At 38.1% G+C, this 25,845-nt stretch overlaps 2 protein-coding genes and 1 long non-coding RNA gene across 6 annotated transcripts in view; 2 read left to right on the forward strand and 1 right to left on the reverse strand.

Moving 5' to 3' along the window:
• LOC111874380 (phosphatidylinositol 4-kinase beta) overlaps window positions 1-16,507 on the forward strand; it is a 40,677-nt gene extending 24,170 nt beyond the window's left edge. The window contains exons 7-12 of the mRNA XM_023869844.2: window positions 1,413-1,643; window positions 4,047-4,277; window positions 7,183-7,568; window positions 8,868-9,086; window positions 10,860-11,113; window positions 14,050-16,507. Coding sequence (XP_023725612.1) covers window positions 1,413-1,643; window positions 4,047-4,277; window positions 7,183-7,568; window positions 8,868-9,086; window positions 10,860-11,113; window positions 14,050-14,234 — 1,506 coding nt within the window. The 3' untranslated portion in view covers window positions 14,235-16,507. The remainder of the gene's footprint in view (window positions 1-1,412; window positions 1,644-4,046; window positions 4,278-7,182; window positions 7,569-8,867; window positions 9,087-10,859; window positions 11,114-14,049) is intronic.
• A 1,341-nt stretch (window positions 16,508-17,848) lies between these two features.
• On the reverse strand, window positions 17,849-19,282 carry LOC117283085. Its single transcript, XR_004514103.1, has 2 exons — window positions 19,134-19,282; window positions 17,849-18,386 (listed from the first exon to the last, which is right to left on the reverse strand). It is a non-coding gene; the product is annotated as an uncharacterized LOC117283085 (long non-coding RNA).
• Window positions 19,283-19,357: 75 nt separating this feature from the next.
• The window catches only part of LOC111874377 (mediator of RNA polymerase II transcription subunit 14), a 70,838-nt gene continuing 64,350 nt past the window's right edge, over window positions 19,358-25,845 (forward strand). For all 4 annotated transcript variants that reach the window (XM_023869835.2, XM_023869836.2, XM_023869837.2 and 1 more), the window contains exons 1-3: window positions 19,358-19,453; window positions 24,244-24,412; window positions 25,473-25,605. In XM_023869835.2, coding sequence (XP_023725603.1) covers window positions 24,264-24,412; window positions 25,473-25,605 — 282 coding nt within the window. In that variant the 5' untranslated portion in view covers window positions 19,358-19,453; window positions 24,244-24,263. The remainder of the gene's footprint in view (window positions 19,454-24,243; window positions 24,413-25,472; window positions 25,606-25,845) is intronic.

The raw sequence follows: 25,845 nt of genomic DNA on the forward strand, positions 1-25,845 counted from the left end.
TCTGGTCACGCCTGTTGCTATACGAACTTGAACCATCTCGAGCATCATTTGCTCTGTGCTTCAAGTCGCTGCTGATGACGCTGCTTCCGGCATCAGTTTTTGGTTTTTGGTGTCTCTCTTCGTCTGATGCCTACCCTTTGACCTGTCCAGCAAGGGAGGCCCTGCCAGTAGCTACGCTACCACTGGTATAGCTCTCGGGGTCCTTGGTGTACTCAAACCCCCTCACCACGATAAGGTGGAGACACCATATTCATATATATAGTAAAATAAAAAGAAACCAGATTTGCAGGCATGGTGTTATATAAAGGAAGGAACACTTAACCAAATCGAGAATGAGTAAGGAATGAAGACGTGGACAGTTGGATACAGCTAGTTGTAAAAGTTAAATTTTAAAGAAACATGTTGCTGTTAAACCATTGGTTAATTAAACTATGAATGTTTCTGCTTAATTGTAATTGAAGTTGTATTTATAGCATGAATAGCAGCTGTGAGACTTTAATGTCAGACAAGTCACAGTTTGCTAGTCTTACCCCAAGGAGGTCTCAGACAAGAAACCCTTATCAGAGATATATACTGATAGTTTTCTAGTATCAGGGAAGGTTGAAGTGGGTTTTTCTAGTCCCAAAACCGGCATCTTTTCGCTGCTTACATGATGTACTGTTTTGTCATTCAGCAGTATTGTAGCTTTATGGTGTGAAGCACTCGAGCCACCAGTGAAAAGGTTTCAAACCGATTCACCTTCTGCTCTCTCGCAGCATCTCTGTAGATGCCTTCTTTCATCTGTTTACCATTTTTGTGACTGTAGAACTCAGCAAGGGTGTAATTTAAGCTTTTACATGTATTTAATTACTGACTTGAATGTTCCATGGATAGTCAACTTGTGAAATGTGATAATTAAAGACATGATAAGAATTTTATATTTATACCAGTCATGTGCAAGAATGACTTGCTCAGTTTGATATGAAAATTTGGAAATAAGTTAAGAATGAGAACTCTCTCTACTAGACTAGTTCTTCTTTTACTGTAATCACAGTTTAGAACAGCACTTTTTCTCAGTGTACTTATTCCTTGTAATATCATATATACTTTTCAATGAAAACTTTTCATAAATCATTGTTCTATAGAAAATCAACTCTAGAGCCGTCTCCTTTTCATCATGGGCAGAAAGAAGGAGAGATTTTGTCAAACAGTTTGATTCCTGCTGGTGTTTCGTGCTAGTGAAGTTCTAATGGATTGTGTAGTTCAGGCGATACTGAGAAAAGCAAAATCAGTGTTCTAGAAATTCTTGAAGTCTAGGACTGAAACATCATCATTTGAATTGAGATTTTTCTCAGTTTGATGCAGAAAATTTTGGACTTATACATGTCTGCTTTATACTGATTGTTACTAATGCGCCTATTTTCTTAATTTAGGCTCCACGTTTGGCTCCAGAGTTGGAATTTATTAAGGCTCTTATATCCATTGGTAAGCTCCTAAGTTCACTTCCAACAAAGGAAGCAAAAACAGTACGACTTATTTCTGAACTTCACACATTGAACCTCAATCTTCCTGCCAGAGTGTGGTTGCCTGTACACAGTGAAATCCCACATCATATTGTGAGAATACCTCCACAAGTATGTGCTGTACTCAATTCAAAAGATAAGGTAAATCTCAGCTATTTTATACAACACACACAGTTCAGAGTGTTTAGAAAAAAAATACTGATCTTGAATTAAATTAAATTAAATTCTGATTGTGTTAGTTTTAGCTTTGGATTACTGCTAAGCATTGGAGATGATAACTAGTGGTGCCATCATTGTACTAGACTGGTGATAAACGTTAAATACTAGTTCTGAAGATGGGAGAAATATTGTTTTTTATTTCATATACTTATCCAACTTAAGTCACAAACTCAGATTTGACGATCACAGCTTCATATCACAAATCATCTTTTATCTTTGTTTATGAAGATGTAAGTCAGTTTTTCTTTGTTTAAAAGGGGTATTTGTATATCTAGGAATTGTACTCACATTGTGTCCATAACTTACACAGCATTGTCAGCCACATCTATACCTCTTGCTATGGAACTGATAAGGGCGTTTTCCCATGTTGGATGTGAATGAAATAGGTGGTTCTTCGTATCCATCTCTCTCTCTTCCTACCACTCATTCATAGTCAGGAGGAGCATATTTTATCAATATAATCTTCTGTGGAGAGCTCAGATAGCCCCAACTGAAACAGTTTGAAATGTACTGGGAAAGTCTTTTGTCTCTCAGGGTCTATCCAGTGACTTGTTGTCCTGGTCTTTTCTTTTTCTTATTGACATATAATCTGATAAAGCCTTCTTTGACAAAACATTAACAGCTACTTGAATGGAATTCAAAATTTCTGCAACACTTTTTATTGCATCGGTGATGTTCCAGTTCCTAATAACAGTGACAGGAAGATTCTGTTCTATATGATGCAAATAGTAATTGACCAGATTTGTCCCATATACACATTTAATTCAGTGGATGATACCCTAATTCAGAGACTGCTTGTACCATGAAATTTGAAGGGTGATAACACAGACCTTGAATGTGCCTGAGTTGAGGTCCTTCATGCTGTGAATTATGTGAATTAGTCGATTAGTAACAGACTGTACCTCTTTTTGTGTTCCATTATTCTTTTCAAACACGGTAGTCCCTAATAAAATGTCATCACAGTGGCCTGCATTTTGGATAACTTTATATTCATATGGATAATTATTTCTATATTTAATGCATTTTTTTTTTCATATTCAGAATGAAAAGCTGCAAAAGTGTGCGTGTGTCTGTCCACATATAACAACCAAAGAACTGTTCAAAGCATTTTCATAACATTTTATGTTGGAGAGTATTCCTAAAATTCACTACTTTCAGTGAAGACTTGGTGTGTGTTTCTGTGCACATCTTAAGCTTAAGTTGCTCTTAACTTGCCAAGTATGAATTGGAATATGAACAAAAGTTGTAGAAATAAATGAAGCAGATATTATATATCCAGTTCACTTTTTCTGTAAGTCCACAGTTTTAGAAATAATTAACTTATACACTCACATATGCTAGTTCAATTCCTTTACAGGTTCTTTGTCCACTTTTCCACGTGTGACTTAGGTTGGATGCTGACAAACCATAAGAAGACAAATTATTTCTCTCTCAGATTGCACTTTGAGTAAATAGTTTTCCCTTGACTGTAGAAATTATTTCTCATACTTATGATGATCATAGAGAAATCTAATATGTCAGTTTTATTTCCCTCAAAACAATCCCCATGTATGGAGTCATACTATCTATTTCCATAGGACTGAGAAGTTTCCATAATCAGAGGAGACCAGTCTCAAATGAGGCTGTAATGAGACTGCTCAGATTAAACTTAGTCATGGATGAGATGTTTAAGTCTATAGGAAGTCAAAGAGAGGAGCTAAAAATATAGTGAAATGTCTTAAAATATTCAGATCTCATGTTTAACTTGGACAGAAGTTTTACCTTATTATTGATGGATACACAACAGAATGAACGTTCTTTGTACTGTTCATATTTTACACATAGGGAAACAGGTTTTACTTACTGCACTGAAAGGTCATGAAAACTAATTAACTTTTATGTCCTAATAAGTGGAAGTACTCATTCTTTACTCAGGATATGTTTGCTTCCTGTGTCACTGTTACAGTAGATAATAGCTGAAACTTTAGATAAATAACACTCACATTAAGAAGTTTACATTTACTCATGTGTCTAAAAATATGGTTAGGAATGAGGATTCACACATGTCAATAGCTGTGACTACTATTAATATTGGCAGGAGTAGAGTAAATTTCAAAATATCTTTGGATAATCTCTTCCAGATTCATGGTAAGAAAATTGACAACAGTTGACAAACAGTTATATTTATATATGTATTAGACGAGGGCAACTGGTAGATGTACTTAATGATTTGTTCTTTACTTGTAATCTATATCATTCATGTTTACTGCAAGATTTATCTACACTGCTGGAAGCTAGTGGGGGAAGGAATCTAATATTAAGGCTTAATCTCTCGACTTTTGCTAGGCTCCCTACATAATCTGTGTAGAGGTCTTGGAGGTGGAGGACATTTATACATCACCAGTACCAACTAAGATCATGAACCCTCTTCGCCACACCAAGTCAGAAGAGAATTTGGCAGCTGAGGGTGCTGCTCAGGCAGAGAGTGCATCTGTTTGTGCCTTCAGTGTATATGGCAATCCTGATGAAGAGACTGGGGACTGTTGGTCACAGGAAGATGATGAAATATCGCAACAGGTACACGTTGGTTTTTTTACCTTGCTCATCCGTTTTATATCAGAACTTGATTTTACCAGTTCTGTATAATTTGCGCAAAAAGTAAAATAGAAAAGACACTGATAATGTGCCATTTATTCCTGTGTGTGAACTCTAGTGGACCTCTATTTAAAGTTCCTTAGTTTATAATTTCCTGTTATTTAAGTTTCTGTTTAAATGATCTCAGGGCTAAATTACCTCCATGTAAGGTTCCCAGTGCCGACCACAGTGGCTGCATGGTCTAGGGCATGAACTGTCTTTGCCCACTTGAACACTGGGAATATGGGTTCGAGTCCCACTCAAGGCATGGATGTCTGTGTGCATTTATTCTGTGTTTGTGCTGTTCTACGTGTCCAGGTAGCAGCCTTGCGTCTGGTCGATCCCCTATCCAAGGAGTTCTACTGATTGTGTGAAAGATTAAGAAACTGAAAACAGCCAAATTCTGCAAGGGCAGGATAGCCATAGAGGGAGAGGGGGCCCCCAAAGAATGTAAAAAGCAATGATGTGACACTCAGCATGACATCATGGTGTGGCAGTATATTGATGAAGCTGATGATGTAAAGCTTGTTTTATTAGACCTATAAGGGAAAATTGCAATGATGGAAGCCGCTGGTAGATGATTCAGTAGGGATAGTTCCCTCGAGAATATCTGCTTGCTTGGATCGTTTCTCTGCAACTACTGTGTCCTCCCCAGCAAGCGAGACTGCAGTTGTGTTGATGGTTACCTCATGTCAGTTTCTCTACACGCACACATTTATAGGAATACTGTAAAAAAATAACAAACTTACCATGCTTTATAACAGGTGTTGGAAGAGCCCCCTTCTGCTTGCAAACATGCCTCGCATCACATAAATAAATTATACAACATTTTCTGAAGTTGGTCCATGGTAATTGAACTAATCATGCGTGTAAAATCCTCACACTATACAGCAAGTGCCATTACATAGTAAAAAGGTGGGGGTGTGGTGTGTTGTAAGTCTGTGCTGCATCATTGGCTCCTTATTTTTCCGTGAAATCATCAACTCTGACCGCTACATTAATGATACACTGAATCCATTCTTCAATTCAGAGTTAAAGAATTATCTACATGCTCATTCCTTCTACTCTTTAGATGAATACTTCAATGTAAATAGAGAATGATGTAAAATTAAGTTATATTAATTTTTAAGCTAAAATTGCCTGTACTTATGTATGTAACATTTTGACTTGTTCTGTATCCAAAGGTACTAACCTGCTTAGGATTTATAGAATGTAAATAAATTCAATTCAATTCAATTCAATCAGCTGACTGCTGAAGGAAGACAATATGCATATTTTCAGCAAGACAATGCTACAGCACATATGACTAATGCATCCATGGTCGCAATACGGGAAGTGTTTGAAGACAAAGTAATCAGCAGGGGACTGTGGCCTCCCAAATTCCCAGATCTCAGTTCTTGCGATTTTTATCTTTGGAGAAACCTAATGGGAAATGTCTACAAGAATAATCCTCACACCACTGAAGCTCTACAGAATGAAATAACATGTGTAATTAGTTCAATTGCCATGGACCAACTTCAGAAAATGTCGCCTAATTTATTATGTGATGCGAGGCATGTTTGCAGGCAGAAGGGGGTCACTTCCAACACCTGTTATAAAGCACAGTAAGTTTGTTATCTTTTTACAGTATTCGTATAAATGTGTGCATGTACAGAAACTGATGTGGGGGAATCGGCGACATGACTGCAGTCTCGCTAGCGGGGAAGGGCACAGTAGTCATGGAGAAATGATTCATCCTCTCTGCATTAGTTAGAGTGCGCGCGTTTATCAGTGCTGATGACTCATTCTGCTATCAGCAGTTACAGCAGCAATCTGTGAGAAATGTTTTATCTGAACCACAGCGCTTACCCGGTTTCCTCGATAGTTGAACACACTGTATTATCCTGACTTTCTTCTGGAGAATGAGAAGTATGAGGTGGTATCAGAAAGTTCCCAGACTATTACCATTGTATCTGCCTTGGTGAAAGAAGATGAGAGGGGAGGCCAAGGTCACACTTCCGAAAGCCTATTGTTTCAGTCTGCCACGTGACACCATGCTGTGAATACTCATTTTTACACGAGTGCTTTTTCAGCTTCATGTTTCATTTCTGTGGATGGCAAAATTGAGTAATGTGTCTGCATCAAGTTTTATGTGAGGCTTTTGGAGAACATTCTTTAAGCTGGTCAGGGTTTTTTTTAATGACATTCACATTTCAAGCCTGGTCAAGTGTCAACTGAAGATGACAAATGTTCAGGCAACCAGGCACCAGCAAAATGACAGAAAATGTTGAAAAAATTCGAGAATTCATCCATGAGCATGCAGGCACTGTTGGGAGTTATGGAGTTTGCCAGGAGATCTTAACAGAAAATTTGGACATGCTCCACATTGCTGCTTCATCACAACAATGTGCCCCCTCCACACGTCCCTGAAAACCACAGAGTTTGTGATAGCAACAACATGGTTATAGTTCCCCATCCTACCTGCTTGCCAGACAGCCTCCTGTGATTTTGCTTGGTTTCCCAAATTGAAAATGAAAAGGAAGGGATGACATTTTGAAACAGTGTCTGACATCCAAAGGGAAATCACAAGCGGTATTTGACAGCATTAAGGATAATGACTTCCATGGTGCTTCTGAAGCATGGAAAAAATGATGATATTGCTCTCCCAAGGAGACTATTTTGAAGGAGATGACAGCCAAAATTTAGCAAGTTAAGCCAGCGTTTCTTTTTTGACCTAGTCCGGGAACTTTTCTGATAGTACCTCATATAGCCAAAATCTTCACTCAGAATAATCAGTGACCTGGCTGAGTTTAAACCCAGGCACTACCAGCCTGATCTATTTACCATTTTATGTTATTAATCTTTGCAGTATATGCAGCTGCGCAAGCCAATGGATCGTGATACAATCTCTCAGTTAAGTCAGGAGTCAAGTGATTCTCGTGAACCTCCAGTGTTCATTGCCGCAGGGGATATTCGACGACGATTATCAGAATCTTTGGATGATTCACGGAGAGTAGCTTTTACACATGATCCTGAAGATCCATCTGCTACTGCCCTGAAAGAGCCATGGGAAATAAAGGAAAGGCGAGTAAGGGAAGCTTCACCATATGGTCATATGGCCTCATGGCGTCTTCTGTCTGTTATTGTTAAATGTGGTGATGATCTACGACAAGAACTTCTTGCTTCACAGTTACTCACAATGTTACAACATATTTGGGAAACAGAAAGGATTGACCTGTGGGTTCGCCCATATAAGTGAGTATTGTCAAATTATTTAATCTGTGAGTAGTCAGAATTATATGTGTTCAGAGTTTGCACAACTGGTTTACAGTTTCCCCAAAACTACTACATTAAGTAAAGGTAAAGCTATCCCTACGGGCTGTGGAGGCCCATAGGGTTTGTGAAATGTCAGGGCTCTCATACTTTCTAGACAGTTGGCTCACAGATGGCAGTGAGGTTGTCAACCTTACATGCCAGCTGCCCTTTACCCCCAGGAAGATTCCTGGTACTAATTTCTGTTAGAGGCTGAGTCGACCCAAGGGCAATAATGCGGCTGGAAGGCTTAGGCAATTGAAAAATCCAGCGACTTCATTGGGAATCGAATCTGCAGCCTGCTGGCTCGTAATATAGTGCCTCAACCAAGTACACTACTACATGTCTCATTACATTAAGTAAAAATAAGTCATATTGGAATTTATCTGTATAGCCCTTTGGGGTTGTATATTACAGGCTTCTAATGAAGATCTCCACATTGCAGTTCTAGGAATATTGCAGAGATATAAGCAGAGCTTTTCATGTAGATAATATTTTCTGAATTCAGTCATGTGTGCACATGCGTATCTGCATCAGTGTCACACTATCTTGTGAACATGGTTACAAATATTTGGGTTCCATAAGAGATTGGATATTTCTTGTGTAGCAAAGAAAATGGCAGCTTCTCAAGAAGGATTGTGCTGTTTGTACTTAATTATATGCAGTACCTTAACTCAGACAGTAGTGTATTCTACTTTGTCTTTAGGTGATGGTGTTTTCAGTTATACTGACTGGTTTTTAGCCTGTTTTCCTCAATTTGAAAATATAAAAGTAACCTTATCAGATCACCTTCTTGACTGTATGTCCATTTCTAAGATGTAAGGTTATAAACATTAATAGCAAATGCTGTATGTCTTGTAGTTTGTGCATTAAACCAAGAAAATATAACTGCTTAGTGTGATGTACACGACTTCTCGATCTTCCTGTACTATATGTATTCACACTTTAATTTCACTTGATATTGCATAACCATGCAGGTGATACAGCAGTGTTAAGTAACTCTCAAAATGTCCATTTCTGTTTGCCTTATCTGTTATATTATTCAGATTAAACTATTTTAGTGGAAAATTTCATGCTACTTTCCCATGTTAGTTGCACACCTCTCTATAGTATATGTGTGGAACACCAGTATCCCATAATACAATGTATTTATTTTCCCCTGCTCTCTTGCACAGATTTAACTCTTGTACTTCCAGATGTAAATTCTAAATATGTTCTGTTGTGTCATTTTATTTGTTTAAGGATATTATGTTTATCAAATGATAGTGGACTCATTGAGCCCATCCTGAATACTGTGTCATTACATCAAATCAGGAAGCATTGTCAGCTTTCATTACTGCAGTATTTTGAACAACAATATGGGTCCCACAACTCAGAAGATTTCCTCACAGCACAAAGAAACTTTGTAGAAAGTTGTGCTGCCTATTGCCTTGTCTGCTATCTTGTTCAAGTGAAAGACAGGTAAGGATCTGTGTGACAAAAGCACTATAAACGTAATATACAAGGTGTGTCCCAAAAGTCATGAAATATATTTCTTTCCCGCGCTCCTATTGGTCGGAGCGCGCTGGAACCGGTTGGGTTAGGGGGGGAAGGCCTTTAGCTTCACAGAGAGCCAAAAGTCAGTCTGTTCGAGCATCGGAGGTGTCAGTATCGCTGATTTAGTGCACCTGTGTTTTGTGACCACATCATGGCGCGCGATGGCGGATACTTTCGAACAACGTTGGGTGGTCAAGTTCTGCACAAAGCTCAACAAAAAAGCTGCCGAAACTCACGAACTGCTTAAGCAAGCCTACGGGGAGTCTACTCTATCATATGTGCAAGTTACAAGGTGGGTGAAGAAGTTTAAGGAGGGCCAGGAAGGAGTGGAAGATGACCCCCGATCTGGACGGCCATCAACAAGCCAAACCGATGAAAATGTGACTCATGTGCATGATTTGTTGAATACTGACCATCGAATGACTGTCCGGTTGTTAGGCGACACTGAACATTCCAGAAACCGTTGTGCATCGCATCTTTATGGTCGAATTGAACATGCGAAAGGTGTGCGCCAAGCTGTTCCCCAAATTGTTGACGGACGAGCAAAAGGCCAATCGAGTGTTGATCGCAAATGAATTGAAGGAATGTGTGGAAATTGAACCTCATTGAGAATGCACTCAAAGGACGCCGTTTTGAAAGCATTAAGGCTATCCAAGCGGCTGTGACAACAGCTTTAAATGAGGTTCCCGTCGAGGCCTTTGAGGGGGCGTACTGGACATGGGAGAGTCGGTGAGAAAAATGTGTAGATGCTCATGGACCGTACTTTGAAGAATATTAACACTTCGTACTGATATCCTCAATAAATTAAAAAAAAATATATATATATTTTTCATGACTTTTGGGACATACCTTGTATCACTGCAAATTTCATTTGTTAAGAAGACTGTAATTACAATGAACACATGGGCCAATTGCTTTAACTGTATTGTGAAGGATAGGCAGAGGATCAAAAGATTGTTTGGAAGTTTGAGTATCCTAGCCTAGGAAAGTATTCTCTTAGAGTAAAAATTTTGTATATGTACTGCAGGAATTTGTTTTATTTATAGACATTTTAACTTGTGTTCATGTGGAGAGAAGATTTTATAAAGCCCTACACCTTGATGTATGTGGATATTTGTTGTAAAATGTTTTGACCTAAAAAGAAAAATCCGATTTACGTAACGACAAATGACTGTTTTACACTTGGTATAATATAGTTATGGTCAGTTTTCATCTCACTTCATTGGTTAAATGCAAACAGTGCAAATTTAAGTGGTTTGTGAACCTGAAGATGTCTGTATAAAGTGACAGACTGTGATCTGGATGGTCATGCTGCTATTTCATGTTTTCACACATCCCTCCCCCTCCTCCTTTTTATTTCTGCTTCAGTTTCATTCAATATTTCTTATTTTGTGCATCTGTATGAGCAAGTACTGGATTTTACTTTGTTGGTGTTATGTTGTATATTTTCAAGAGCTCTGAATTCCATTAACTATTTCCAGTGAAATGCCGTATTAAGTGTCTGTGACATCTAGTGGATCTGGACATTAATCTGATGAAAATCTTAAATGCATGGAATTTAGCACTGAGATTATTGACTGGGGATTGTTGCAGTTGATTGTTAAATGTAAGAAAACCTTCAATTGAGGAACATTAAATGAGGGTTTCACTGTATTTGTATGCTTAAAAAGTTAATTCTTTTAATTTTCTTGTTGTCAGGCACAATGGAAATATTCTTCTTAACAGTGAGGGTCATTTGATCCACATAGATTTTGGATTCATCCTGTCTACATCGCCTCGGAATTTGGGATTTGAGACGTCACCTTTTAAGCTGACTCCAGAATTTGTTGAAGTAATGGGTGGTCTTGGCTCTGATATGTTTGAATATTTCAAAATATTGATCCTGAAAGGTCTCATAGCAGCACGGAAACATATGGATCGAATTCTCAGTCTCGTGGAAATTATGCGTTCAGGTAATAATACCGTTTATGTGAGTATGTAATGACACAATCATGGTGGACATTGTCCATTGCCTGAGGTATATCTTTCAAGAGTTATTTGCCAGTTGTCTGGTGATTGGTTACTATTTTACTGACAATTTATGTTTGTTCTTTGTGACAATGACTGTAATAAAACTTTGGACATATAGGAAGTTTGTAATCTAGTAGTCGTACATCCAGTTATAATTAATGAGTCTTTGATTCTGGTTGCTGCTACCTGAAGTAAAAAGTGTCATTATAATGTTATTTTGTTGCTTGAAGGTAGTTTATATATGTCATATAATAATAGTCTTATGACTGGTAGTCAGGATAGTTTGTGACAAATGCAACATTGTGGTCCTCATATGGTAACTACCATTATATGTATAGTAGTATGACTATGAGTGAAAATAGTAAAGTAGTTAAGTAGTTCCCACATTCCAGTACAGGTGCTGCAAAAGGAATTTTCTTTGGTTTCTGATGTCTGAATTGTGTATATTTGCAGAAAAATTCTGGTAGATAATTATGAAAAAACTGAAATGCCTCTCAATCCAGGTTCCATGTCAGTCCACTGGATACCTAAGACTCAATAGTAGTGAAGTGACCATAGTGACTGCTTTGTATTGTTGACTGGTCTGTTACCTTTTTAGGCTTTACTGTGATAACTGCAAATTTAGTATGCAGGTTTCAGGCACTGACATGTTGACAAATTATCAAACTATATTATCACTGGTTGCATCTTGTTTGTCACTTGTTGTTAGTTGCTTTCATGTGAATCCTGCTGAAAAATCAGGATGGATATCTTTCCAATAGAAGAAAGCAACTCTTGTTCAGTGGTAATAGGCTGGCATGAAAATCAATAGAGTAATAAAATGGAAAACTGTAGCAGGGTGGGAAGATGTATGGTCTACTGCACATCACTGTAAAACATTACTGAAACAGATGGGCAACAGTGAAATAATTAGGGAGCTATGAACAAGAGTCCACTATATTTAGTGTCTGTTAGCCTTGCTTATAGCAGCTGAGATATATTTACAGTTCTTTCTATAGGGAATCTGGGTAAACATTATATGAGAGTACAAATGGATGAAGCCACAAGTGACATTTCAGCATAACATTTCACAGAAATTACCATGGTAATTGTATCTGCTTAGTGAATTGTCACAGAAATCCATATTTGATGCTGTGCGTTGGAGATTGCTTCCCATTGGGAACCATTGTAATCAATGTAACCTTATCTGCTTAGTGAATTTTTGTCTCAGAAATGCGTGTTCAGTGCTATGCTTTGGAGTTAGAACGCATTCAGCCAACCGTTAGTAATGGGTGACTTCACTGGGAGAACAGTATATCTGTTAGGCAGTCGTAATAGTAGACACTCCCTCATAAGTTCCATTCTGCTCTTTTGAGATTGCCTCGCATTGGGAACCATTGTAATTACCATGGTAACCGTATCTGCTTAGTGAATTGTTATCACAGAAATATATGTTCAGTGCTGTGCATTGGAGTTTTAATTACTGTGGTAACCATACATGTTCGGGGCTACACGTTGGAGTTGGAATGCATTTAGCCAACCATTACTGAGTAACGGGTGACTTCACTGTGGGAACGATGTTTACCCAGCCATTGGCTGATAATGGACATTTGTGTCAACTTTGCTGTTTTGGTTTTGTTGGATGAAATGTGGACATTTTAGCGTGCATGAACTACGTTTCGTAGTTTAGCTATCACAGACCTATCTTAAGCACAAGCGATCGCCAAGCTCCTCAACACCCTCATGTAACTACAAACTAAATGCTTTGGGTAATTTCCGTAAATAATGTACTGTGCGTATGGTAATGTTTCAGTTTTAATGTATAAAGTACATTTATTCCCATCAAAATCCTAATTAAGTACCGTTTTCAGTGATTAATCCTGGGAACCAAAGTTTCCAAATCACTTTTTTTTTCACCTTGCCATATATATGTAAATGTTTGTCGGCTTTACTTCTTTGTGTCTTGCAGATAGCAGTTGACTTTTTACTTTGTTAGTGTTGCAGTCTTTCTCATTGCTTTAGTATGAGAGTTTAACTTTGTTGATGTTCTTATACTTGAATGGTCTCTTACTGTTACCAGATGGATTTGCTTGGTTGTAATTGTACTTTCTGCTAGGTGCCTTCTTGTTGGTAATTTTTTCTTGTTGCATGATTGCTCAGCTCTTGTCCATCAAGCAGGATATCGTTATGTGATGTGAAATTTGTGTCTAATGAGTAAGCATGGAAATATTTTGTTAAAACACATTGAAAACCATAATTTTATCAAGTTGATCACATACAGAGTGGCCCAGAAGTCAGTTAACTGGTTAGTAAAATGCATACTGAAATACGTTTGATATTTCTTTATTGCTTATTGAATTTACAAAAATTTGTTGAAGTCAGATCCTCCATGTTCAGTGAACAGTGCTGTGATACTGTTCTGCAAATTGTCTGGCAGGTTTAAATTGGAACATTCCTATTAGTACAAGAGAATGTTTTATGTTAACTGACTTTTTGGCAGCTCTGTATATGTATCAGAGAATTCTGTTGTTATTTGAAGATTACTAGCTTTTGGGATGTGATGCTGTGTAGTATGGTCGAGAGTTATGAACGTTTTGAAGGAATTGCTGCTGCCATCTTCAGGCTGGAAGAATTTCTGGTAACTTTCTGCCAAACTACATGGCATCACATTGCAGAAGATATCTCCATATTCAGAGCCCTGAGAACTTCAAACCTTGTCTGTTTTTACTTGTTACTTGAAATTAAGTTGCGGTCCGTAATAGATTTTCATGTATTTGTATCGGGAACTAGATGGGGAATGCTTGACACTATATGACCTAAATTCAGCATTTATTTCCCACACTTAACAAAAAGTAGCTGCAACAACATCACTACAATTTGTTGTGAAATTTTATTTCAGGGTCACAGCTACCATGCTTTAAGTCAGGTGCAGCCACTGTCCACGGTCTAAAGAATCGCTTTCACTTGAACCTCACAGAAGAACAACTCCAACTCTTGGTGGACAATTTGGTGGAGTCAAGCATTCATTCACTCAGCACCAGAATCTATGATCGCTTCCAGTATCTTGCCAATGGCATTTTGTGAGCCAGTGAAGTTCACATGTGTATTGGATATTGTGGGCATATGTGTTGTAAATCACAGGTCAACAAATGTAGTGTGTGAAGTGAGAAAGAATATTATGAAAGAAAGAGGAATGATGACAAAGTAATTTGAAATTAAAAAATATACCACATCGAAGAGCGTTATAAACCCATGCCACATCTGGCTTAAGGTTTCATGTTCACTCAAGCTCAAATTTCCAAGATAACAGATTTGCCTAATTGTCGGCATTTAACTTTCCAAAGAATTTATTCTTTTTGTTAATGTCATTTTAAGATGTAAGACGAATGTAACAGTTTTTCAGAATTTCAGAATCTCATGTCACTTAAATCACAGGCAAGGCAATGAATGTTTTCATATAAGTGTGTTATGGAAATACACTTTGTGATTACTCATTGTGTGCAGAACATTTTTTCAAGAAATTGTGTGTGCATCATATATCCTTTGTCTAGTGTTCTTACATAATAGTTTTCTTATTGTTGGAGAGTTCATGCCAGGACTTGTAATATCCTTGAATTTTTGCAAGATATGAGAAACTGCTGTTCAAGTGGTATTCCTGGACTGTGGTTATTGTTGATTAAACCAAAAATAAAAATAAAATATGGACCATTGCATGTGCGTGGAAATTAATACTCATCACGTTATATTCTTTTCATAATAAAAGTGGCAGTTTTTATACATTTATCTTTAAGTGTTATATTTACAGAATGTCATTACAGTACTGTTTACAGTTTGGGAGAATTCTGATGCAATGTTTCATGCGGCAACTTAGAAAATGTTGCATGCTATCAGAACATCATCAGAATAATAAACCCATGTGGTACCTGTGAGCATATAGATTAGAATTTTATACCTATTGGATTTTGATGGTTGCAGGTACAATGCAAAACTACTGGGAAGTAACAAATGTTACTTGACGTCCATTTTGTAACCATAGGATCTAGTATTTAAGTTTAGCACTTGGCTCATATGTCAGTTACTATCAAGTAACTTGTTTAAAAATGTTCTTTTGATCATGTTATATGTTTGTTTCTTATTTATAAGTAGTATGTTTAGCAAAATTATCATTGAAGTCATATTGCAGAGAATGGTACTTTCAATTTATCTTGGGCAATCAAGGCTTTGTTTCATTTGGATATCTCTGTAAGTAACATGAACTCTCAGTGAACAGTCAATTTATATAAAATTATTTCAAGTACAGTATTTTTTAATGTAATTCCTATTCTTAATTCCATCACAGTTCCCAAAATGTGTAGCATTTCTGCATTTGTAAGACTGATGGGCCATGTTAATATAATTACTTTTAAACTAGTTTTTTGTGTACTCTTTGTTTCTTCTTCATGTGCAACTATCATATTTTAAATGAAGTTTCTGTGTACTATACTGGTAACTCACAAATACATCACACTGTTATGCACATAACTAAGGGAAAACAATTGTGTCGTACTTCTCAAAACAGATTTAGTTTCTTTCATGATCACTCTTTTCATAGAAAGCATATCAGGCAGTGATTAAACAGCAGGTCATAGAACACTCTTCTTACATCTACTCTATGTTTAACATGAAACCCTTACATGTCAGGGACTTACTATGCTTATCTTTACTTATCTGTGGTTTTCTGTCTGCTTTATTTCCAATTTAATACAGTTAATGACATTTTAGAATGACTGTGAGTATGAAAATTTGTAAATTGAAGTTGAATGCAATCCCATATTGCACAGTACTGCCTATAATGGAAAGGTATGAGGATTTCAGGACCAAAATGTGGAATGAATTATATCAGTCCTAATTAGATTAATTGCTACTGTGCAAATTTAGCAGGTCATTTAAGGCACTGGCATTTCATAAGATTGCTGTGTATGTTACATGGGTGCTTACAGGTATGGTTAACATTTTCAAAAGCTGGAAATCTCTTAATAGAACAATATTGTATCATTACTTTATTTATTAAATTTTAAATAATTTAAAATACTGTGAATGTTAAAGCAAGGATTCAGACTTGTTTCATTCCATTTTGTATAGTAGATGCAAGATTATTTATTGCATATAGAAAATTCTTCCAGAACAGATAAAGGAGTGTTATGCAAATTTTCTTAATAGAAGTTTGAAATTGTTGAATACTGTTTGTCACCTGTATTACTGTTATTTCATTTAATTCTCAATTTGTCTACTGTTTGATATTATAAATTGTGTATACTGCATAACTGTCATTCCATTTGTATTTTATGAAATAAAAAAGGATAATGTACATTGCCTTTGAGGAGCATTATTCTTTAAATCACAGAGTACTAAAATTGTAACATTCATTTATTTGATACGAAGTTACAAGTTACTGTATATCAGAAGAGGAATGCATGTAGGATATTGGTGGGAAAGCCATAAGGAGAGAGACCACTAGGAAGCTCAAGACATAGGTGGGTGGATAATATTAAAATGGATCATAGAGAGATGGAGGGGCACATGGTAGCGTAGTTGGTTGAGGCACTATGCTACAAGCCGGAAAGTTGCGGGATCAAATCCCAATTAGGTCACTGAATTTTTTTTCAATTTACCTAAAAGAAGTTATTGAAAGAAAGATAGAGGGGCGGACAGAAGTGACCAGAAGACGAGGAAGAAGACGTAAGAAGATGCTCGATGACCTTGGGGATAGAAGAGGATATTTTCATTTGAAGGAGAAAGCTCTAGATCGCATCAAGTGGAGGAACTGTTTTGGAAGAGACTGTGGACCTGTCGTCTTGACAGATTACAGATGAATGAATTACCTAATCCTTCCAGCTGCACTATGGCCCTAAAGTCGACTCGGCCTCTAACAGAAATGAGTATAAAGAATATTCTTTGAATGTTCTTGGGGGTAAAGGGCGGCTGGCGTGTAAAGCTGACAACCTTGCTGTCATCTATGAGCCGATTACCTAGAAAATGTGGGAACCTCAACATCTCACAACCGTATGGGCTTCCAAGGCCTGTGACAGGGATACTTTTACTTTACTTTACTTAGAGATTAGGATGGGGTGGTATGGACTGAATTGATCTGGCTTAGGATGTGGACAAGTGGGGGGGCTCTTTCGAACACAGTAATGAACCTTTGGGTTCCATAAAATGTTGGGAAGTTCTTGAGTAGCTGCAAAACTGGTGGCTTCTCAAAAGGGGTCAGCTCCATGAAGTTAGTTAGTTAGTTAGTTAGTTACTCTTAGCTAAAGTACATAGACGTAANATACAGAATATAGCTTTGACTCAGTCCCTACAGTAATTCCTGGACAAGCCTGCATCAACTCATAACTACACAACAGAGTTCATGGTATATATTCAGTTGCAAATTTTGCTTACTGACAACAGTCTGGGCTTCCTGGAATGAAGAGATAAATCTCAAACAGACATGGTTATCTGCAGACTGGTGCTGAAGTGTCACCTACCAGTGGAATACCCAGTATGATTAGATTTATCTGCTGTACAGCATAATGTCTTCCCATACTTTGAAATCTTGATGCTGTACATATGTTATAGTTTAATGAATGTAGAGAGCCCGAAGGTATGGAAGAAATTTCAGGTCCTCAGGGTGACATCTGATTGGGTTATGTTGTGAAACAAGATTTCGAGGAGTGTATTCTTGTGATGTAACTTTATTACTCAATGCCGTAACTAACACAAAATGCTGAACAAGTCGTTTCACAGTCACTCCTTTGGCGTTAACAACTCTCACTAGAATGTAGAACTGTCTGTCTCTCCATGCTGGCTAACCACTGGCTTCTGTCAACACACACTGCCACACTTGGTCCTCAGCTAGCTTCTTATACTGTTGCCTGTTTCCCTAGCAGCAGCAGCAGCGTCCACTGTTATGTCACAGCAGGGAAGTGTTTAGTGGCCTGTTGCCTAGCAGCTCCCCGCTGTGACATAACAGCGGGGGAGTGTTTACTGGCCTGTTACCCTAGCAGCGGCAGCAGTGGCCGCTGTTATGTCACAGCAGGAAAGTGTTGCCTAACAGCTCCTCTGTTGTTGCGTCACCACGGGGCAACGTTACTGGCAATGTGTACATTATTGCATTGTGCGAGTCTACGATTCCCAACAGGTCGTATTCTGGTATAATGGTGACTGATTCCAACACTGGAGATTGGGTAGTGCCCAAGCTAGTCTGGAAACCATCTAGAACAGAAAAATCAGTCCCTCCTGCTGGCAATCATTCTGACTCCTTGGCTGCATGGGTCATAGTTATGCTTGGCTTCATAGGGTGGGGTGCAACTGAGTTCACTTGGTACATTGGCCAACAATTGGTCTATTGTACCAGCCCTGGATGACAGACAAGTATAGAGTATATGGTGAAATGAGAATTGGGGGAAACTGGAGTACTTGGGGGAAATCTGTTACTGTAAAAACAACACGGCACGCCATGAACAAACACAGGACGATACCCAGAATCTCCTTCTCAAGAGAGACAGGCGGCACAAATTCAGCCCCTGTCAAGAAAGACAATAGGGGAAGGGACACGAACCTACTTCGTTTATAAATTTTAACTTAAATAACAAAGTTTTAAAAACTTTAATATACCAAGAAAGCTGCTGTAGTTGTGGAAAAGTTGGATTTTGTATATACTGTGCATTACAAACACTGTATATATATGTATTTTAACACTCAAAACACCCACTGTGATAGTAGTTTCCATAAAGTATCGATGTCCCTCTGATGATGGTCTATAGGGACCGAAACATGTATGGGTGTTAAGTTTTCAAGAAGTAAGAAGTTCAATAGTCACAATGGACGGCGTTGTTTTGTCTTTGTAATTGTTAGTATGAAGGACCATAATGAAACAAATCAAATTGTATTGTTTTAGTACATGAGCAATTCAGGTTCTATAAAATGGAGTATATATTATTGTTGTATTGACGTACTTACTCACACATAAAAAAGTTTTGCACCACTTGTATCAAACTGTATGCCTATATTGGGAAGAACATCAGTTGTTAGTTCTTCCCAGAACTTCTTCTTACTTATGAATTTTCGCAACTGCTGCTGCAACGAAACGGTGCCCAGACCGCTCAGAACGGTTCAGAACACTAGTTTGTGCTTTTAGCGCACCGAACCCGAACCGCTCCGAACATTCCGAACGCACACAGAAGATGGCAGTTGGCAGTGGTTAGTACCGTCAGCACGGTCAGCACTGTTTGTTATATGTCAAGTGTGGAATGTTGGCTGTGAAGTGATAGACTAGAAAGGTAAGTATTGTTAAAATTACGTGCATCCTTTACAGTTGTGTGTTATGCTGTGGTTTGTGAGTGAAATATAAGACAGGTGATGCACTAATTCTTTGTGATGCGTAAGTGAACTGTGTTACCGTATTCGGCAACTGAAAGAACGAAGTGACGAAACAAGCGCAATAGCCTGCAGTTGTCGTGGGTACCAATAGCTTTTCTCCCCGGGTTGACGTTGGAGAGAAAGGATAATTACGAAGATCGGTAGTGTTGAACAATATCTTATATCATTTTCTGTATGAACTTACAAACAAACTGACTCCATGGAGCGAAGTCCATGTTGAGAAGCAAATAGTCGCGCAGCTACCCAAAAATTGCCCAATATATTATGGAACCTGAAGGTTCATTACCATATTAACACGACTGGTCTCTATTCCGAGTCAGATGAATATTTTCCCTTCTACAGCTACGTCTTCCTAGTGTTTTCTTTAATCTGGTTTTCGCACCAAAATTCTGTATTCATTCTTCTTCTTTCCCATGTGTTCTGTATCCCCTTCCTATGTCATCCTCCTTGGCTTGATCATTCAAATTTCATGTTTAGTGAGGAGTACAAATTATGAAGCTCCTCATTATGAAGTATGGCTGAGCAAGTTACAAAATGTGGGATAATTTTCTCAAAACGAATTTTTATAAGGTTCTAGAGAATGGTCTCTTCAAATAAACAGTAAATTGAAAGTAGTAATGCAGGATTCTCATTTGCTATAAGCTATCTCATTCCAGAGAATGCCATTGCTAATTACAAGAAATACAAATGCAACTTAGAATGGAATTATTTAGAAGAAATAATGAAGTTTAGAGGTTTTTTAATGGTAATGGGTGATGTAATTAATGCATAATGCATATTGATAGGATACTTTGAATTTTTTTGGTGATGTAATGGTATATACTCCCAGATATTGCTGTTATAATGAAATATATTTTTTCACTCATTCACTTGTAAAAAAGCCCAATCATTTACTAGGATTTGGCATGAATTGTACCATGCTGGTATTTTATGGTGGCCTGTGGCTCAAGAGCCTTAAAACTGCTAACATTTGGCAAAGATTCTGTCTGTATTATGTGCTTTGTGAATGATATGTGGATTTAAATTAATTGATACAGATCTGTTATTTTATGTTTTCTTATGTGGAATTTGCCTCTCCCTGAGTGGAGCTAGGATAGTTGGTTCAGTATAGTGACTAGGTTACAGGTAAGACATTCAGGGAAGTTGAGTTTGATTCTCAGCAGAGGGCAGAGATTTTTTTCTCCACTGTGTCCTGACTGACTCTGGATCCCACCTGGTCTCCTGTCAAGTGGGTACTGGGAGCTCTTTCTCCAGTAAAACAACCAGGGTATGAAGCTAGCAGCTCACCTCCATCTAGTGACAAGGATATGAATGCATAGAATTCTACATCCACTCCTCCACATGCCTTCATTTTATGGTGCATAATTAAGAGCAAAGACTGCCATAACCTTTCATTTACCTCTCCTTGAGCCAAGATACTCTTTATTTTGGTGCTGGAAGTTGGTTAATTTGTACACTATGAAATGGGGCATTGTCTGTTTCACTTATCTTTGGAAGATTTGGTATCAGGTTTTCATTGTTTGTATTCTTATGGTTAAATGCACAGTGATAATCCCCCATGGTTAAGTGGCATTTAAAGCATATATATTCTCCTGCAACAAACTTGTCTTTACCACCAGCGTGCACTGTGATTAATTAGTCTTTGGTCTCTTGGAATTGGTGTAAATGAGCTATTAAGGGGGATGTCAGAACAGGCTGATGAGGATGTATGTGAGGTGTGGAAGTACATTGTTTCCAGTAGGACAGCGTCTTAAATAGATACACTTTAGTCAAGATGTCTTAACAGTCCATGAAGATTCTTCTGCTGTTCTTAATTTTTTTTCACCCTCAAGCTGTGGTGAAAACACTTGACAATGGTCAGATTACCTCCTAGTTGGTTTGCGACTGCCATTAGTCTGTGATGAAACTGGCTAGACATAATGGGGTTCAGTTGGCATGGACATAGTGTAGCTGACGGAATGAAATTGCCCATCTCTTGGTAGAAGCAGATTCTGAGCAGGAACCAGTGAAGGCAAGTGACATGATACTATTACTAGGACACTGTCAGACTTATTTAAATTTGAAATGTTCTGTACTCTGGGATATAACTCCATGTATTCCTTTGAAAATTAAGCATTGTTTCAGAGGAATATGTTGCTCTGTTACCTGCTTCAAGCAGGTTCCTTGCTGGGCTTATTTTTCAGCTCTGAAGATGGTACCATGTTCCTCTGAAATGTCATACAATTTTCAGTGGATTACATGACATCATATCCCAGAAGATAGAACTCTTCATAACCACTGCTGTGAAAACTTCAGATTTTGCATATATAAACTTGAACGAGCAAATAGCCTGACTTGTAAAAGCAGTCTTGACAAAGGATAAACAGTCTTACATTTCCAGTGTGAATATGAGGTTCACCTGGAATTACTGGGTTTTTGGACTTTTCCCATAGTCCAGAATTCTAGGTAATAGAAGACACAACGTTTCAGAAACTGGATCTGTTTCCGTCTTCAGGTGAGAAAGGAAAACACCTACTCAGTTGGGTTCCCTAGAAAGAGTAGGTGTCTTCCTTTCTCACCTGAAGACAGAAACAGATCCATTTCCGAAACATCGTGTCCTCTGTTACCTAGAATTCCGGACGATGGAAAAAGTCCCAAAACCCAGTAATTCTATGTGTCATCCACCATCGTCAGAACCCTTTAGAATCTGCAGGTTCACCTGGATTCAGATTTTTTCACCTGGGAACTATCTTTATGAAATCAAGTGACTATATACTTAAGGACATTATACATAATGAAGTAAAAAATTATCTGCACTCTTGTTTTTCCAATTTATATACACAAAAGTAGGGATTAAAGAAGTATGTCATTTCTCTACATAGTCTCCTTCATTTACGGTTCACTTGGTCCAGCGGTCCACAAGCTTGCGTATTCCCTCAAAGAAGAAGGTTTTCGGTTGGTAGCGCAACCATTTATGCACTGCTTCCCGCACTCCTTTGTCCATAGAAAATCTACAACCTCGTAAAGCATCTTTGAGCGGTCCAAAAAGATGATAGTCGGAAGGGGCTAATTCTGGGCTGTAGGCAGGGTGTTCAGCACCTTGAAACCCAAATGGTTAATGGTTTCAAGATCTGGCCGGCTATGTGTGGGCGGGCATTGTCATGCAACAACACTTTCTTTTTATTACAGAAGAAATTGTTAAAAAGAAGCTTTACAAGCTGTACCTGATGTCAGTAACTTGCAAAGTTCTATAAAGATATCTACATTTATACCAAAATACTGAACTTGATAAGATAACAGTGTACTAAATGGTACTGAGGAAAGTGTATCTTCCACCATTAACATCTCATCCTTCTCTTTGTAACAACTTGCTGATACACATAACAGAATAGTAAAGGTCACTTTTTAATTTGGGATTATTAGCTAAGGGAAAATACTTATTTCCTGTTGAAATATGACTATAGGAATAGATCAGAAGTTACAAAATTTGGATCAAGTTGGTTATTCATTGCAGTATAATATTGTGGCATGTAGACCTGTTGCTAGACAACGCCTGCAACACATGTGGCCAACACTATAAGAACAGTGTTTCCTTCATCCACGGACAGACCATTGCTCTGCAACGTGCATGCTGTGATGTCACACCACAGTACATGGCCGTGATGTAGCATGTTTCCTGCGCGTGCGGTGATGTCACACAACAGTGGTGGGTAGCGATCACGTGACATGCATTTATGATGATGCGTTGTCTGTCCCTTGGCTATATAAGTGACAGTGAGTGTGTGTGACATAGTTTAGTTAGCAGCTAGAGTTATGAGCGAGAAATAATAGCAGCGGAAGCATGCGAACAAGGAAGCAAGGAGATAGCCATGGGAAGTTCGTAGTTGAAGAAGAAGTACGAGTAGACGTTGGCCTGTGAAGACTTTGCATGTGAATTAGAAGGCTTTGTGTATGCTGTTGTGCAGTGATATCTGGAGTGATCCGAAGTGCTATTTGCTGTGTTGAGATCTGTTGCTAGGAGACGACTAGTGAACACAGAATCCTAGTGTGTTTGCAACTGTGAACTGAGAGTGTGTAAATCAGTGAAAGTGCTCTATATAAGTGTAATTAAGAGAGAGCGTGTAACTGAATTGCTGATAAACCCAATCAAGAGACCATGAGAACCGGTATGCTTTTACCGGTTCTCACGGTCTCTTCGCTTGCAGATTTCTTATATTTTTTCTCCTACCCTGAAGATGGAGGCGATACGTTCCTCCGAAACGTCGGTTAACACCACATATACACGGTGCCAAATCCCAGAAGACTGCTTTCTTCATAGTCACCGCCGTGAAAGCCTCAAATCTTACATATGCTCAAGTTGTGGAAAGTTTGCATGAATGAGGAGGGCAGTGGAATTTGAGGCTTCCACTTTCTGCCTACTGTTGTATTTGCCTCCATCCCCCTCTTTGATGTGTTGTGCAACTTAACATGCATGGCAGTAGTGAAGGATATCTCTGCCTACATTCATGTGGAAAGAAAGGCTAGATATCTGTGTGGAATATAAGAGAGTATGCTAATGGGGAAGAATAGCAGCTTGAGGGAGATTGGAAGGTGGTCAGTCCATGGGACTGGTTTCCTTGGCCTCAGTATAAACCTTTGCACTTTCAGTTTTATATTATCTGAATATTAACAGTGCTTTCTCGAATTTAACATTAAACTTTCTCATGTTCAGGGATTAAACAGGCATCAGAGATGGCTCCTGTTCCACTGGAAGGTCATCAGACTCCATTTGGGAATAATGTTCCTCAGGAAGGATCTAGAGGTGGCTCAATATCACTTGCAGTGCTTATTGACTTCATCATCCAGCGGACATATCATGAGCTTACAGTGTTAGCAGAACTGTAAGTAAATCTAATGTCTCTAATTATGAAAGTGGCTACTATCCCTGCAATTTACCATATTTTCTTGAAACTTAGATTATTCCTGAGAAACCTTTTTGGGGTGGGAGGTTGACACTTTTTGTAGTCTTCCCACTCTTGCTTTTTTACTGCACAGTTATTCATTTTGTTTTTGTGAATATATTGTATATATTTAATTTAAGTATTTTTGGTAACTTAATTATCATAGTTGTAAATTTAGTGTTGAGTGCTTTAGTGGTATAAAAATATCCTACAGTTGAAATTGGTGAGCCTGAAATGTTAATTAAACATTTGGGAAATAAGTCTGTATGTTACTCTTTAACTTGTTTGACCATATGCCAGGATATCGAAACACTTTTGCAATCACTGTACCTCTTTGTCACAGTGTGAGACTTTACACATCCTTTTTCAGTGGTGACTTAATTTGTACCTCATATTGTGTGTAATCATGTGCCTAAAACATGACAAGATAAAAAGACTTCTCCATTTTAGACAACTTATTTTTATTCCATATATAGAAAAATAGAGCTAGTCCCTATCACTGGACACCTGCATCAGCGCAAGATAGAGTATGCAAACCAAGCACAGCATGAACCATCAGCCAGAGTTAAGACCAACATTAAAAACCTTAAAAAACTCCACACATATGAGACCTAGCACCAGATTACTGGCAAAATAGATGTCACTAGAGAGATAAATTCTCTGTATGGTACCAGCATAAGAAACACAATTTCCCAACTCTGGACGTAGTTGTAGTTTTTTTTTACATCTGCTGTAATAATGGGAGTCCAGATGGGAGAGATGTCCAAGCTGGGTTGACTGATCGGATGATCTGTAGGAGACATGTGGACTAAGATTTCTTGTATTTCCTATAGTGTTTGGTTCAATCTGCAAGAACTTTTCTTCTTTCTTTTTCCTGTTTTTATGTTGATTCTTTTCTTACTGTTGGTAGTGGCAGTGGAAATTGGAAATTTTATTTGTACAAATTATACATGTAGTGATTATGGTAATTTAACATGTTTCCTTTCTTTTTAATTTTCAGCCTTCCTCGAAAGACAGACATGGAACGTAAGGTAGAAATCTATAACTTCTCAGCAAGGACACGCCAGTTATTTGTGAGACTGTTGGCACTTGTGAAATGGGCCAACAGTGCTTCCAAGGTGGATAAATCAGCAGTGAGTACAGCAGAGACTGATGTGTGTATATTTCTATAGATAGAGACTGTCATATGTATAAGAAATTTGGTGTGATGTTGATGGTGCAGTGGTAGTTGAAACCATTTATTTGCGTTGTAGACCTATGAACTTACATTTTTAAAACTTATAACCCCAGTTTCTTGTAATACCATTTATTTCTGTACTGTTGAAATCTATTTGTTCTTCTTCAGTATGCAGAGTACTGGGAAAGTTATTATC

This window comes from Cryptotermes secundus, unplaced genomic scaffold (assembly GCF_002891405.2).
Source record: "Cryptotermes secundus unplaced genomic scaffold, Csec_1.0 scaffold197, whole genome shotgun sequence".
In the NCBI taxonomy this organism is placed as follows: domain Eukaryota; kingdom Metazoa; phylum Arthropoda; class Insecta; order Blattodea; family Kalotermitidae; genus Cryptotermes; species Cryptotermes secundus.